Raw genomic sequence first — 15,709 nt, forward strand, 5'->3', positions numbered from 1 at the left:
GTATAGCAGTCTGTACCCACGACCATTCCATTGCAAACATGCCCACGAAAATCGAAGGACCACTGGACCACGGTGTACTTGAAGATGTCAAGTTAGATACTACAGCCTGGAAATCAGGACGAGCTACTCGTTGGAGTCTTGATGTTGTTCGTCCAGAGTTTCTTTCTCTGAGGCCTGGTAGCCCGAAGAAGCTGCTGAGGCGTACAGCGTGGCTCGACGGTTTACGAGGCTTCGCTGCATTCTTAGTCTATCTTCACCATCACCAGCTATGGTCGCACGACATCCACGGGAATGTGGTCTTCGAAAACGGTTTTGGCTACGACAAACGCCATTACTTTGCTGCGCTGCCTTTCATCAGGCACTTCTTCTCTGGCGGGCACTTCGCAGTTGCCATTTTCTTCGTCATCTCCGGCTATGTACTGTCTGTCAAATCTCTCGGAGCAATTCAGAAGAGCCAGCATATGGTCTCGGCAGATGCTGTTGGTTCTGCTCTTTTCCGACGCTGGTTGCGTCTCTATCTTCCAGTCATTGGGTTCACACTGTCTTGGATGATTATTCGACACTGGACCAACGTATGGGTCGACTTCGGTGAACGCAAAGATACGTGGGGTGAAGAGTTCAAGACCTGGTACTACGCCTTCAAGAACTACAGCTTCGTGTTCCTTACTGGTGATAACCTCGACTTCACGACCAAGTACAACGGCCATTTGTGGTCAATCCCAATAGGTTCGTTTCACGGAAACTCACACATGTGATCTGGCTGACCCATTGCGTAGAGTTTAAGGGATCGATCATTATTTACACCGTAACTTCGGCTCTCTCACGGTGCACGAGAAACGCCAGGTTGTGGTGCGAGCTTGCAATGATCATTTATTTCCTGTACGTCGTCGACGGTTGGTATGGTGCTCTTTTCATGGGCGGCATGCTGCTATCCGATCTCGACTTGCTCGCCCTCGAGGATGAGGAACCTCGCTTCCTAGCGAGATTGGGAGAGTTCAAAGAGTTGATATTCTTCCATCTCTTCATCGTCGCAATGTACCTCGGCGGTGTTCCTTCTTGCGAATCACCCGAGGGCAATCGAGACCTACTCGCTTCGTCGCCAGGTTGGAAGTGGCTCTTCAAATTCAAACCGCAGGCTGTATGGGATGCCAAGTGGTTCTACCTCACTTGGGCCGCTATCCTCACCGTCGCATCTGTTCCTCGACTACCATGGCTGAAGCGCTTCTTCGAGACGCGCTTCTGCCAATATCTCGGACGCATTTCTTTCGCCCTCTACCTTGTCCACGGCATTGTTATCTTCGTGCTAGCCGATCGACTCTATGCAGCTGTAGGATTCAAGAAAAACGGGCACAAGAATATCCCTCAGTGGGTCGACATCTTTCCTTTGGCTATGAATGGACCTATGGGCTTCGAGCTGGCGTTTTGGGCGGTGCAGGTCATCAACATTCCTGTCACATTCTATGTCGCCGAAGTTGTCACGAAGCTCTTCGATGAGCCAAGCGTCAAAGCATCCAATTGGCTCTACAAGAAGACTCTGGCGCCGCAATCGCCATCGCCGAAGCGATGAACTCGATACAGCAGTCAGATTCTATTAAATTCACATGACATCGGTACGATTATCATCGTACAAACTCAGTCAAATCTCCGTCTGTGCTTACCCTCAACACAATGCTCGCGCGCCGGACCTTCACGTGTATTCACATGTACCTCGGAGCGTTCAGCCGCCCGCTGTCGTAGCATCACGGCGAGGCTGACAACGTTCTCGGTGACATGTCGCGCAGAATTTTATTGGTTTGCTGCAAGGGGCCTGGGCCCCGGCACTAATGCACCCAAGAACATGGGGTAGTTACCAGTACGCGGGGTAGCGGGCACTTGCACGGCTAGCGGCTTTCGTCCTTTGAGAAGCCTCACGGCGGAGTTGGGCCCGTTCCTGCACATCCGGCCCGCTCTTATCACGATCCTGTGAGTGGCTAAGAGATATCCGTAGCCGCCGTGATGACCTTTACAGATGTTAGCTTACCAGACCAGAACTCACATGTCGCCGATCACTCGGTCATTCCCTAGGCTGATTATCAGACGCAGTACATGGCCACTGGCGCGGAGCGTGTCGCACGTAGGTAATTTCGGTACCTTTGATGCTCACATGAAGACTGCCATCCACCCGACACCATGAAGCGGGTACGACATTTTCTCGCAGCTGCGCTCGTCCTGCTGGGACTCGTGTACTTCTTCACACAGCATGAGTCGATGTCACTAGGCGCCGAACCGGCTAAATCGCAGAATGGGTTACCAACAAACACTCATGCACACGACTTGCCTGAAGAAGATGCAAGTCACGAGGTACCTGCATCGGACAAGCTACCGCCGAGCTCGACTCATGCGGCATCTGGCGATGTACCAAATCTTACAGGGTCAGGTGACACTCCCTCAACAGCGACCGGTGACGAAGGCTCGGCAGGCATCGGCTTCGACTTCCAAAAAGACCTCAACCTTGAGCTTCCCATTGACACCTTCAAAGACCTAAGCAAGCATGCACCACAGAACTACGGCCCCAGTGGTGACCCATCCTACACCTACGCGACCTTCTTCGCGTCTCGCAACCCTTCAATTGAGGACCCCTATTACCTCGCTATTCACTCTTTGATCTATCGCATTCTCTGGTCGCCTCGTTCAAGATCCTCTTCGCACCCCTTTGTCGTTTTCGTCGGGGAATGGGTCTCTCCAGAGCAACGCCAACTTCTCTCCGGCGCAGGCGCACTCGTCCGCGAACTAGCACCCCTACCCTGGGACCCGCCCGACCCAGCGGTGCTCGACAGATGGAAAGACCTCTTCGCCAAACTGCACATGTGGAACGAAACCTCCTTCAGCCGCATCTTGTTCCTCGACGCGGACGCGCTCCCCATCGCGCCTATCGATGACATGTTCGAGCTCAAGGAAGAGTGGAAATGCATCGAGACGAAGATGCAACTCGACGACTTCTTACCAGGGGGTGACGGCGTGTGTGAGCGCTACATCTTCTCCGGCGTACCCGCAGACCCTTACTCGATATTCGACGCCAATATCAACGTCGGAAGCATGGTATTCACGCCCAACGCGCGACAGCACCGGCGGCTGCTGCAGAATTACTTGAAGTTTGACAAGTACGATGTCAAGATGGCTGAGCAGGCATTTCTGAACTGGCAGTTCGGTGTCAATAGCGCGTATCCGCCTGGGATGCTGGAGAGGGAGTATGGTGCGTTTTTCCCGGATGAGAAGGGGGAAAGGGGGATGAAGGTCGTGCATGAGAAAATTTGGGCGGCGAGAGGCGGGTTCTGGAAGGATGAGTGGGAGGGTACATGGAAGGAGATGCTGAAGTTTTATCGGAGTGAGGAGTTCATGGCGGCGAGAGCGGCAGGTGGTGTCAGTCCAGGGTCAACGAGCCAGGGGTCGGGATAGATATCGATGATGGGCCAATATATACCACAGTAAGGCAATGTTGATGTGAATAGCTATGCAAATGTACATGCACATATGGTTCGGTGTGAAGAATGAATGGATACAATACTACCCTGCAATGCCGCTAAACTCATAAATAATCATACAATATCTCTCACATTCACTGCCAGTCACTCTAAACCTGGAGCTCAGTGCGTTCAGCAGGCTCCAGAACACCGCCACGAGTGTTAGCCTGCTCAGCCTTGCTCCAGCTACGGCCACCAGGACCCATCTGGAGGCGGTCGGTATCGACGAAACCATCCTTGGCGATCGAGGACGAGTCCCACTTGGCAGAGGTGATTGGATTAACGTGGAGCACATACATCGTGTCGATCTCCTCGAGCGAGCGGTCCTTGGACTCGATCATGAAGAAGTAGACGATCCAGAAGAGCAGAAAGCACGACACGCCAAAGACGAGGCCGTAGTAGTAGTCGATCTTGTCGGTGACAAGGGTCGAGACGAACGAGATGATGAAGTTGAATAGCCAGTTGGAGGCCGTGGCGAGAGCCATGCATGTTGCGCGGTAGCGCGCAGGATATAGCTCCCCAACGATTGCCCAAACGAGTGGGCCCCATGTAGTAGCGAAACCGACGATGAACAGGCAGGTGAAAACGATCATGACGTTACCGGCGACAGGGGTGGGAACGGGGGTACCATTGGCGTCGGGGGTGGAGACGTAGTGGCCGACGAAGGAGTAGATGAAAAGGCACAGGAACATCCAGGCGGCACCACACATCATAGCCATACGGCGGCCGACGTTCTCAACGATCCATAGACCACCGACAGTAGCGAGGACGTTGACGGTACCGAGGATGATGGAGGTGACATAAGGGTTCTTGAGACCAGTGGCGCTGAAGATAACAGTTCCGTAGTAGAAGAAATAGTTGGCACCGGTAAGCTGCTGGCCAGCCTGGAGGACCATACCGAGGAGAGTGCGGTAGAGCATACGAGGACCAGTGAAGATCTCATGCCACGGGTGGTCACCACCAGCCTTCTCAGCAGCAAGCTTCTCCTCAATCTCACGGATCTCGTTGTCAATGTAGGCGCTGTTGGGATCGATGCCGTTGAGGCGGGCCATGTTGGCGCGAGCCTCGTCAATTCGACCCATGCGGTAGGCGTAGCGGGGAGACTCGGGCAAGAGAAGGATAGTGCAACCAAGAATTATGGCCCAGAGAGCGGACAGACCATTCGGAATGCGCCACTGAGCATCGTTGGAGTAGTCCTTGGATGTGCCGTAGTTGACCATGTAGGCGGTCCAGATACCGAGGGTGATGAGCAACTGGTAAGAAGAGACAGTCGCACCACGGATGCGCTTGGGTATAGACTCGGACTGGTACATAGGGACTACGGTGGAGAGGGCTCCAATGCCGAGACCGGCAGTGAAACGACCCATAGCGAATTGAACCCAGACGCGCTTGGAGGTGATCTCGATGATCACACCAATGATGTAGAAGAAAGCGGAACCAGAGATGGTAAGACGACGACCATAGGTATCAGCCAGAGGAGCGGAGATCAAGCAACCGAACAGGGTACCGATGCTACAAATTGTTAGGATAGTCGATTGTGAGGTATTCAATATAACCTACCAGAGAAGACCGACGATGGTTCCTTGGCGGATGGCGGAGAACTCGCCGTTCTCGCCAAACCTCTCAAGAAAGTCAGACATCTGGAGGAAACCAGAGATCTGCCCAGACTCGTATCCGAACATGAAGCCACCAATACTGGCGACCGCTCCGAGAATTACAGCAACAGCGGGAACACGACCCGTAGGCTCGATGTCAGCAGCATCCCTGGTAGGGGATACAGTCCGCGCGGGCGTCTCAGCAGGAGTTGAGGACTCGGGAGTTCCCTTTTCAGCCACCTCATCGGTGGTCTTCTTGCCGAAGAAACGCATGGTGGGCGCGTTGGACACGGAGTCCTTTATTGAACTAATAAGAATGCTAGAACCGCAAAGTACAGAGGCTGTTGCTCTTGCAGTCAACACAGATTGCTGAACGAGTTGATGGGGGAGAACTGGAGAAAGAAGCTGGAATGCGGGTTTTGAGGAGAACTTATGTCGTGTGACGGCGCGGAGACTATGGTTTGGCCTGCTGAGGAGTGGAGCCCCGCTGTCAGTTTCAATCTTGCAGCCGGGGCTTCATTTCTTCTCTAGTATCGCGACTGGAGTAAGCAAGACCGCGAATAATGGGGCTATATGATGTAATGCCATGCTGGATGTCGTCGACGCTCGCGCTCACGGATGCTGCAGGGCCGGATGCTTGGCCGGAGAACAAATTTGCCTTGACTCGTGACCGGGGAACATGACGGAATGTCGGCAACACAGGCTCGAGTACAAGTTGTTCGACCCACGCCTTCCATCATACATGTGCGCAGCTCCCCTCAAAAACAGTGTCCAGGCAAACATCGCTGCGGCGGAGTCACCCACGAATGCGGGTAATGGGGTGGGCTAACAGCGTGAGGCTCTGCGGATCGGTGTTCGGACAGTATTATTGAGATGTCGGTATCGAGCATCTCATGTCCGTGTCTCCCGACGGGTCGATGTCGCAGTGGAGTGACTTGGCAGTGGTTGGCTGCGGGCGCCGATCTTGACCGAGCTGCGGCAACTTAGCGCCCGCAGAGCCTCGTTGCTGGTCCCGAGGTTGCATCACTAGTGGTCAGCAGCCTGCGCAGGGAAGAACGGGTGCCGAGAATCTTGAAGAAAATTCTTCGTGGGTTCGAAAAAGAGGGCCATGGTGGAGCAATAATTGCTAGTTTTGCATGCAATCTCTGTCGTCAGGGCAAAACTCGGGATTGTTGGCTGCCGAAGAAGAGCCGGATGACGATGTTGAGCTCGCTTCTTACGATGGAGTGGCGGCCTCACAGTTCAGGGACAGTCTCGCGTGTGCTGGTGATACTGTTAGCGGGGGATGAGCGCTGCATAAAGAGGAGACATAACTATGGAGATAAAGGCGGGATAGGCTTACCATGCGTTCACTCCACAGCACGCCCAAACCTGGCCGCGTGCCTTTTCAGGACGAGCCACAGCAGCTTGCGGCGGAGAGCCCATGCGGATACTGCAACCTGCGGCATACTGTGCAACCTGAGGATATCCAAAACTCGGGAGCTTAGTTGCCCCATGGGTGGGGGGGGCAGGCGCTCTTATACTCATGCTCCGGACTGCGTTACTCCGGACTCTGGAGGGTGGGAGCCCCAGACTAAGCGTCTTCCACCAATGAAATATTTACTTGACCAAGAGGTGACAATTTGGGATACATTTCCTACAATATTGCACGGAACGTGAGTCGTGGCCTGACGGTCGGGCTACCCGGATCAGCATAGCCCAAATCCAACACCTCGGAGAGACGGGAGCATGTCACATGCTCGACGGTGACAGAGCTGGTATTCGTGGGGAGATGCGGTGAAACAGTGAATGAAACGCGTCATTTACGATGCATCCCTCGTCAAGAGTGGAACGCAACGCTGTTAAATATTCAACAGTGACTGAAGATTTCATCGAAGCGCATTCAGAGGTGCTGCTCCACGTGTGCTTATTGTCCCACGGGGGAGTCCGGAGAGGTGTGGAGAGCTCGAGCTTGGGCGTGGAGACATCGCGTGAGAGCCGCACTAACCCCTTCTTGCGTTAGCGTCTCAATGCAAGAGGTCCGGCTTCACAGGACGAGAGTTCTCCCAGTCGTAATGTGATTTACAATTTAATGAGACATGTTCAGCTAGCATGCACATGACTTCGTCGGCAAGAGCCTTAATTTTTGTAGATGCGTTGAGACTATTTAGTACTGCCCTCTCTTGATGAGAGGCATTCTTTGGTGGAAGGAACAGCACATCGTAATCGCAGCGACGCTCAGCCAAGAAGTCACAGGTGGATCTTTTGACTTTCAGACCGCAATACTAGTCGGTGCTTCCCCTATCTACACATGGTGCGCCTTCGGACGCAAGACTGCATCAGGATTCGCAGATACACAGTGCTCAACTTGAACGTAATGAGCAAGCCTGGTGATGTTAGTCTAGTGATGAGCTTTTCTTACAGCCACCGGGTAATTCGGTGTTACAGTTCCATACTTACAGTAGGTGTGCAGTTTCAAAGGGCCTGTACATCGTAGCTAGGACAACTCACATGCGTACGGGAGCGCAAATGAAGCACTCGCTCGGAAGCTGTTCAATTATAGAATCCAAAACTGATATTTAAAATACCATTGCTTAATAAACTCATTGTGATCATTTCAAAAGTAGGACATTGCATAGGAATCATCATGGAAGTTCGCTCAACAGTGTTCCACTCCGATGCCACAGCGTGCAAAGAGTTCAAAAATTGCCACGTCGTCCACCTTAACGTCACACATACAAATTGGAGCTCAGCCAGTGACCAAGTCACACAGATCGATACAAAAGCTGAGAGATCGTGGGAGAAGCGACCAACGCACTTATTCACGCGCCGCCTTTACAGCCGTAGCAGCGCAGAACCCGTATTGACTGGACAAGGAAACAACGGCAGGTTCTGCTTCACTATGATCTTCACTGGGACAAAGTCACCTTACCATACTTTGGGCTTTCATATTGACAGATCCAGGACTCAATTTCCCCGTGGACAAGGAACACTTCATACCGCAACGTCGCGTGTGTGCACCATGCTTGTGACACGATCGCCGAAAGCAGCCGATGGACCTCATGGTTTGCCTACCGTATACGTTTTGCAGTGCGCAGTCATCAGATAAAATACTGCTAAACAAACGATCATCGTCCGACAGCATAACTTATCAAACACGTGCCGCTTTACCAAAGACGTAAATTTTCACTGCGGCCACTTCACCGGCACATAGGTCACAACCATTGACGAGCAATGCCACAGCCTTGGCCCTAACCCAAGACCCTGTCCTCGTCTTCATGAAAATTACTCATTCACACCGAACACCCACGGGAGCTGCGTCATCAATCAAGAGGGATTTTGTGATGAATGCAACAAAGAAGTAACCGAAGCCGATGCTCCTAGATGTCAGGGACTGATAATGAAGTAAAGGAGAATTAATGGGAACGAGGAAGGGTGAGGCATGATCAGAAGATTGTCTTGTAGGCGTAGCTACTCCAATGCACGGTGCCGCTTCAGTCAAAGTAAACCATCCACAACGTTGACCTTTTTGATCACTGTAATGTTTATTGCGGTCTAGTTCTCGCTCATCTCTTACACTGTCTTCCGCAGGCACTTACTAATGTCCTTCAGCTGATGTTCAGCAAGCACATCCCATGGATGCAGCTTCATCCTGTCTTCCCAGAATACTCTGCGCTATGCACTCAGCACATCTTGTGACGGAAAGTCCACAGATGCAGTGGTCTAATAGAGTGTAGTGGCTTCATCCCACACGATTGAGCCATTTTCAGTGGGATAGTGCTAGGGACCTGTGCCGAGCTGGATCTACACCCTGTCAATAACTTGGTCTAGCTTTTGTTGTCGTGACACAGGCCTTAAGCTCGTACTTTGAACCATGCACTTAAAAGTGATCAAAAAACAAGTGCCTGGATATCTCCCTCGAGTCCCGTACTCTTTACTTTCTCATTTTGATTTGTCATCTCATCAAGCACAGGCACGAGGCTGATCTGTCCCTAATGTTTGCTAAACCGAAACTCACTCTGCGTGTAGAAGCTATGGCTGATCAAATTGGTTCTTGGCAGCTGGTTATGGATTGTTTGTTTTGATGTAGTATAAGAGAGGGCGACGTTATAGAGACATCATGCGAAAGAGAGTATGGTCAGAGTGCATAGATCGTCGAACCGCTAATTGGAATGGGCAGAGTTTTGGCAACAGAGCGACACCTAGACGAACACCACATTTCGAATATCTCAGATCCACGATTGCATTCTCCAACTGAAGCGTGGTCATGCGCTAGGTCTGATAGGGCATGGCGCACGGAAGTAGCGATCCGTTGACGTCAACACTCGAGCTCACATCTAACGGCTCCCAACGTCTAATTCTCGACCGTTGACAGATCGGTAGGGCCGTCAAACCGCTCATTACCTCAAGGATGCCAGAATACACGCCTCTCCTCGGTCGGTCGCGCAATGGCAACAGCAGAAATGCTATACCATGGAGCAAACGACTACACCACTTCACATGGGCGAACTTCGAAGTCACTATGTCGACTGGCGCTCTAGCAACGCTAATCGGCCAGCAGCCCTACGAGTTTCCCGGAAATGTTGCAATTGGCTCGTTCTTCGCGGTGTTCAACATCATCCTGTTCGTCACATTCACCGGGTTGATTGCATACCGTTTCAGCTCCGTCCGAGGCAGTCTGGCAAAGAGTCTCCACCATCCCCATGAGAGCTTCTTCTTCGGTGCCTACTTTGTGAGCCTTGCGCTCATCCTGTACTGCGCCGATTTGTACCTAGTCCCGTTGTGCGGTGACTGGCTGCTCAAAGCAATTGAGACGCTGTACTGGACATACGCTGGCGTTTGCATGCTCTTCACAGTGTTCCAATACCATGTCATCTTCGACCGTGTGAAGCTACCAGTCACTCACGCGCTGCCAGCATGGATCCTGCCCGTCTACCCATTCCTGATGCTCGGCGTGGTGGGCAGCGCCATACTGAAAAACCAGCCTGCGACAGTTGGCCTTCCCATCTTCATCGGCAGCATCGCCTTTCAAGGCCTGGGCTTCACAGTTGCATACTTCTTCCTGACGATCTACGTCACACGCCTCGTCAACAGCAACCTCCCCGATCCACCAAAGCGGCCAGCAATGTACGTCGCCGTCGGACCGGCAGCGTATACAGTCAACACATTCGTGGCGCTCGGCATGCAAGCGCCGAAGCACATCCCAGAGGGCTTTTTGGGAATCGACAGTATCCCCATTGGCGATGTGTTCAAGGTCATGGCTGTCGCTATCGGCGTGTTCCTGTGGCTTGTGTCGTTCTTCTTCAGCGCGCTGAGCACCGTCAGCGTGCTGATTTCTGCGAAGGACTCGCACTTCACGCTCAACTGGTGGGCGTTCATTTTCCCGAACGTGGGCTTGGTCGTTGGACTCCTGCAGCTCGGAGAAGCCCTCGATCTCCCCAGTGTGCAGAAGATTTGCACAGGTGCGACCGCCGTGCTCACATTGCTTTGGATATTCTGCGCCATCATGCATGTTCGCGCGCTGTCGAGGAAAGAAGTGTTGTGGCCAGGCCAGGACGAGGATATGGAGGATATGGATGGCAACCCAGAGGACATGGATGGCGAGGATGAGAGTGATGATGGGGCGTGAAGGCAGGCTCCGTGACATACGGAGCGACTCAGCGTGTCACGCCACGCGAAGCCGCGGTAACACACTGGGTTCATGGACAGTACATAGTACCGCATTTCATTCAACACAACAGTGACCGCGACATAAATGACATCCCCCTGCGATCGCATCCCACAACCTCCCGTCCCCCAACTACATGTCAGCCTACCTCAACCAGCCTGTGCAAATAAACACAATGGCGTGCTCAACATGCGGCACCGAAGCCTTTGCCTGGCTAGCCGAGACCTTCGTCTGCCCCACCTGTGGCGACGACGACTACGTAGTTCCGCTTTTCGCGACCGACCTCGAGCGAGAAAACGCCGCGAGACGCACAGACACAGGCGAAGAGCATATCACATTCACTGAAGGCAGGCGCGAGATCGGGAGCAGAAAGCGAAAGAGAACTGAAAGCAAGGATAGTGATACACAATAAGATCGTCGTGTATCCGACGCTGAATCCTCGGTCAGGATACGTGGAGTCTGCTTTGATATGTGAGGCGCTGTGTCGTAGCCTGGATTACTTGTGTGCTTCTTCGATTCTTTGAGCTTAAGCGCTTTCAAAATTGCTGGTCTATCTGCTCGATGGCATCGTGTGCACGCGGTGTCTTCGCTGATGATGTCGGGCGTTGTGGCTGGTGCTGACCGCTGGAGAAAATGGGGTGGAGAAGGCGATGGTGGCGGATGGGCCGTTTGCTACGTTGATGATCTGGAGATGATGGAATTGCTAAGATGGGTGGAGAGTGACTGGCAGGATGTAAGTAGATGTGGCGGGGTTAGTGCGCAATGCTAGGGGCTGTGAGGCCTTGGTGAACACTGAGGCTGTTGGTGCTAGGCCTTGTCCGTGAGCCGTGTTTGGAAATGGAGAGATGGTTGTATGAGGACTGAGTTTATGTGCGAGGCTACTGGAGATTGTAGGTAGTCGTCCTGCTTTTTGGGATCCGCAGCTGCAGGATGTTGCTTATACTATCGTCTTACCTGGCAGCAACTGTTCTCACAAGACCGGCACGAATTCTCAAGGAACTCGAAGTACGTATGCAACACGATAAATCGATATGTCCGGCCGTGCTGAGAGCTCAAAAGGACAGAAAATTTGCCCTTCTCAAAACCTGCGCCGCTATGGAGGCCGTGAACGGCTCTCTCCTTTCCCACTTTCCTCGTGCCCCGCCGTCCACTTCACTGTGCGGAAATCAACCTCCCTTCCCTTAGATAGCCTTGCTATCCTCATCCAAACCGTCGAGTCCATACGTCTGGACCATAGCCTTCTTCAAGTTCGGAAACGGCGTCTCGCTCGCAGCTTTCCAGATGCGGCTCCAAGAGCGAAGTGCTCGCTGTCTGTTCGTGGGCGCCTTATCAAATCGCGCTGCTCCATCCCAGACTAGATGTGTGAGCGTCTCTAGGGAAGGTGAGAACATATCGGCCAGGTGCTGGATAGTGGTTTCGATGGGCTGGTGCCAGTGTGACGGCCCCGACGTCGTCAATATGCCCGTGAGTGATATACCTGTCAGTGCGAGTGACTTGAGATTGCTGAAGCTCTGCAGAGTTGGCTGGCCGGCGCAATAGTCCGAAATTTCGGTGAAGGTTCCGTCGTATGAACAGCAATGTTCGTTTGAGTATAGATGCAACTCCTCGAGGGACTTCTTGTGAGATCGTGATAGGATTTCCACATAGTGAGGCCGCTCGCAATAACCGTTCTCGTAGATCGGATAGCCAAACTTGATTTGTAAATGCAGGACCCTGAGACCTGGGAATATGCCCCAATGATCCATTCGACAAAGGTCCGGGCCCAGGTCTAGACGGTCCTATATAGTCTGCTCGTCGGAAATATGCAGCTCCGTCAAGGGAGATGAATGTGTGAGATCATCCAGCCCGGCATAGTTCCCAAACTGACAGCCTGCCACCTTCGCACTCTTCAGCTTCGGGAACATAAAGTTGCTGAAATATATGTCGTCGCCAGAGCCATGGTACCTGGAACTTGTGCGGCTGGGATACGAGAGGGTCAGATTCCGCAAGTTGTCGAGTTGGCGAGTCTTGAGGTCGTCATGATAATATCGGTCCTGGAGTAAGTGGGTGATCGGTATAACCACTACTCGAGGGGTCATCGTCTGAGTGCCGAGTTCAATTGTTTCAACTCTTGGGAGTAGAAAACAATGCCAGAGAGGACCACCATTGTCCTTGGTCAACGATGCCTTCAACAAATTACCCATTTCGTACATCTTGTCCCCGTACCATTCGAGGCCGAAAGCGGTCACAAGCGTGGCCACATCGTCGTCTGTGTGTTTTGTGAAGCCTGCATAATTGTACCCCATCCGGGCGACACATGGAAGGCTCCTGAGACTAGGCTGCGCCTTAATTCGATCCACAAGTGCGTACGGGTCTTGGATTCACTTCCCACGAAGGTTGTACTCCGGCTCGCAGTACTCCTCAACGATGCCGTGGAAATGCCTGCAAGTAAGTGAAAAGCTGCACAACGTCTTCGAAAACTCGCTGTCAACGGCGTTGAAAATCTCGCGCAGAATTTCAGTCGGCAAGTCCATGATGGCGGTACCTGAAGCCCACACTGGCGCGGTCGTCGCGGTCTTAACGGACGACATGGCTGCGTGCAGGCTGCGGTCTACGGGTGACCGCGAGGGCCCGTGTGCTTGTGACGCGGATGCTGGAGATCTGGGAGAGCGAGCTTGCAGCTTCTTTCCGATATTATTGTTCATGGCCACCGCGGTGGATGCTTGCGGTTGTTGTTCGAGGCAGGCCGGGAAGTGTTCACGTGAAGGCGAGGTGAAGGTGAGGAGAAGGTGACGTGTAGGTGCGGTGAAGGCGCGGTGAAGGAGCCGGGACACCCGGTGTAACGGGACACTTATTCTTCTGGAGGCTCGGATGGTGCTCAACGCGCTTTTACATAAATGTGGGCAGTGCGCATTTATTCTAGAGCTTGCGCTCTTCTAGCACATCAGCATCTGACGCTGAACAACGTGTCGTTGACTATGCTGTCGTTCGTTCTGTCAGTGCCGTCTTTCGACTCTCTCCCAATACCCTCTGTTCATTCGCGACATTGCGCATTTAGAGAAAGCTCAGTGGGCTAGAAAAGAAGCTAAGATAGAAGAGATCAAGACTGCAGACTTATAGGATTGAATTAAAGTAGGGAATGTGCACCCTGGCAGTTTCTCTGCTTTAGTGGCAAGATTGTCAGAACGCGACTGACCGGCCGTGCGTCTCAAGCGACATTTAGCAGATATAGCGTGCTAAGATATCTGCGAGTGGCAATGCGCGCTGTGGCTGAGGACCGCGACTTCCAGTCATCCGGCTTCAGACAGCTTTTATTCCTAGTCTTGCAGCCTGTGTCGTGCTGGTTGCTGTTGCAGAGAGCTGCGTTTTACACCTGTTGCGCGCATAGTTTAATTTCACTTTACGTAAATTTTTCTTACTATAGCAGGTGCAGATACTTCACATAGATTATTAAATTATTAATGTTTACTAACTTAACGTAGATTATCACCTAGCTGGCCATATCACTGAACTGGCCATTTTCTCTTGGCACAACTAACACAAGTTACTGCAACTAACGTACCCCACGGGCGAGCGAGCCAACGGGCGAGCGAGCCACTTTTGCCAAGCCCCTACCAAAGTACCCTTTCTATACCAATGTCTCAACAACAACCTATTATTAACGCGTCTTAAGAAGCTTAGGTACAGCTTGCGCTTTAAGCTCTTAAACAAGACGCAAATCTCTCCTAGCAACGCGCTGCAGCTATCTATAAAGTGCCTCAAAGCACGCTAAGCCATTAACACACTAGACAACCTTCACAAGGCAATACTGTGCCTAACTTACAAGGATTAGATAATAACAAGGAGAGGGTAATTGTTAAGCACATACTTAAGCTAGACGCGCAAGGATTTGGCCCCTAGCTTGCAGATGTGGCTGCTATGGCCAATTCTCTGCGCGCTGAGCGCAATCTAGGCCCTGTTGGCGTAAACTGGCCTAGTACGTTTGTTAAGCGTTAACTAGAGCTTAAAGTAAAGTTTAATCACAAGTATAACTACAAGTAAGCCCTCTACAAGGATTTAGGGGTTGTGCAGGGCTAGTTTAGCCTAGTAGCTAACATTAAAGCTAAGTATAGCATCTAGGATAACAAGACCTACAACTTTAATAAGACAGGCTTTATAATAGGCTAGATCTCCTTAGGAGTAGTTGTTACAGCTTTAGAGAGACTAGGAAGGCTAAAAATAGTCTAGCTAGGCAACTAGGAGTGGACAATAGTTATATAGGGCATTAATGCAAAAGGATAGGCTATTCTGCCCTTTATTATCTTTAAGGCACGCCACTACCTCTCTAGCTAGTACAAGGAGGAAGACCTGCCCTAGGATTAGGTTATTAGAGTCTCTAGTAATAGCTAGACTACTAATAAGCTTAGTCTTAAGTAGTTAAAGCACTTTAACGCGCATATAAAGGGGCAAACTGTTAGTACCTACTAACTGCTAGTTATTAATAGCTACAAGAGCCACAACTTGCTCTAATTCTAGCAATACTGCAAGGATAACAAGATTGTTACTATATGTATACCTCTGCACTTATCACACCTCCTACAGCCACTTAATATAGGTTGTTTTGCCCCTTTAAAGCTAGCGTATAGGCGCTAAGCTAAAATACTTATGCGTAACTAGATTACCTACCTTACAAAGACTAAGTTCCTCCTATGCTTTAAAGCAGCCTACAATATAGTGTTTACTCCTAGCAATATCTAAGGAGGGTTCTAAGGTGCTAGATTAGTCCCCTTTAACCTAGAATAGGTTATTTTAACCCTTAATATAAAGCTGCAGACTCTATTACTACTACTCCCTACTAATAGCTGTAAAGTTATAAGACTTTGTTCTTATAATCTTTATCTAGCGTATTTCCCTTTTTAGTATAGTGCTATGCTTACCTAAGCATTGCTATCGTAATCTCCAAGAAGAGAGGATTAGAATGGTGTGCTTACGAAGCCTGTATCTCCTCT

At 51.4% G+C, this 15,709-nt stretch overlaps 8 protein-coding genes across 8 annotated transcripts; 6 read left to right on the top strand and 2 right to left on the bottom strand.

Moving 5' to 3' along the window:
* Window positions 1-38: 38 nt before the first annotated feature.
* On the top strand, window positions 39-1,567 carry M421DRAFT_96116 (uncharacterized protein; the record flags this gene model as incomplete). The annotated part of the gene is made up of 2 exons (XM_033598369.1): window positions 39-726; window positions 777-1,567. The coding sequence occupies 2 exons, from the start codon at window positions 39-41 to the stop codon at window positions 1,565-1,567; spliced, it is 1,479 nt and encodes a 492-aa protein (XP_033443709.1).
* A 482-nt stretch (window positions 1,568-2,049) lies between these two features.
* M421DRAFT_425832 (glycosyltransferase family 8 protein) lies at window positions 2,050-3,506 on the top strand. Its single transcript, XM_033594207.1, has one exon. The coding sequence runs from the start codon at window positions 2,170-2,172 to the stop codon at window positions 3,433-3,435; it is 1,266 nt and encodes a 421-aa protein (XP_033443710.1). The 5' UTR covers window positions 2,050-2,169; the 3' UTR covers window positions 3,436-3,506.
* Window positions 3,507-3,522: 16 nt separating this feature from the next.
* M421DRAFT_325443 (hexose transporter HXT13) lies at window positions 3,523-5,537 on the bottom strand. The gene is made up of 2 exons (XM_033589331.1): window positions 5,061-5,537; window positions 3,523-5,012 (listed from the first exon to the last, which is right to left on the bottom strand). The coding sequence occupies exons 1-2, from the start codon at window positions 5,366-5,368 to the stop codon at window positions 3,611-3,613; spliced, it is 1,710 nt and encodes a 569-aa protein (XP_033443711.1). The 5' UTR covers window positions 5,369-5,537; the 3' UTR covers window positions 3,523-3,610.
* A 525-nt stretch (window positions 5,538-6,062) lies between these two features.
* Window positions 6,063-6,927, top strand: M421DRAFT_325448 (uncharacterized protein). Its single transcript, XM_033589332.1, has one exon. It carries the CDS (start codon window positions 6,290-6,292, stop codon window positions 6,752-6,754), a length of 465 nt encoding a protein of 154 aa, XP_033443712.1. The 5' UTR covers window positions 6,063-6,289; the 3' UTR covers window positions 6,755-6,927.
* Window positions 6,928-7,721: 794 nt separating this feature from the next.
* Window positions 7,722-8,183, top strand: M421DRAFT_96118 (uncharacterized protein; the record flags this gene model as incomplete). The annotated part of the gene is made up of 1 exon (XM_033598370.1): window positions 7,722-8,183. The coding sequence occupies one exon, from the start codon at window positions 7,722-7,724 to the stop codon at window positions 8,181-8,183; it is 462 nt and encodes a 153-aa protein (XP_033443713.1).
* A 1,302-nt stretch (window positions 8,184-9,485) lies between these two features.
* Window positions 9,486-10,703, top strand: M421DRAFT_75318 (uncharacterized protein; the record flags this gene model as incomplete). Its single annotated transcript, XM_033597116.1, has 1 exon — window positions 9,486-10,703. The coding sequence occupies one exon, from the start codon at window positions 9,486-9,488 to the stop codon at window positions 10,701-10,703; it is 1,218 nt and encodes a 405-aa protein (XP_033443714.1).
* Window positions 10,704-10,781: 78 nt separating this feature from the next.
* Window positions 10,782-11,244, top strand: M421DRAFT_325491 (uncharacterized protein). The gene has a single exon (XM_033589333.1). It carries the CDS (start codon window positions 10,879-10,881, stop codon window positions 11,152-11,154), a length of 276 nt encoding a protein of 91 aa, XP_033443715.1. The 5' UTR covers window positions 10,782-10,878; the 3' UTR covers window positions 11,155-11,244.
* Window positions 11,245-11,923: 679 nt separating this feature from the next.
* M421DRAFT_9692 (uncharacterized protein) lies at window positions 11,924-13,312 on the bottom strand (the record flags this gene model as incomplete). The annotated part of the gene is made up of 2 exons (XM_033598439.1): window positions 11,924-12,096; window positions 13,114-13,312. 2 exons carry the CDS (start codon window positions 13,310-13,312, stop codon window positions 11,924-11,926), a joined length of 372 nt encoding a protein of 123 aa, XP_033443716.1.
* Between the last annotated feature and the right edge of the window lie 2,397 nt (window positions 13,313-15,709).

The sequence above is a fragment of the Didymella exigua genome (assembly GCF_010094145.1).
Source record: "Didymella exigua CBS 183.55 unplaced genomic scaffold M421scaffold_50, whole genome shotgun sequence".
Taxonomy (NCBI): domain Eukaryota; kingdom Fungi; phylum Ascomycota; class Dothideomycetes; order Pleosporales; family Didymellaceae; genus Didymella; species Didymella exigua.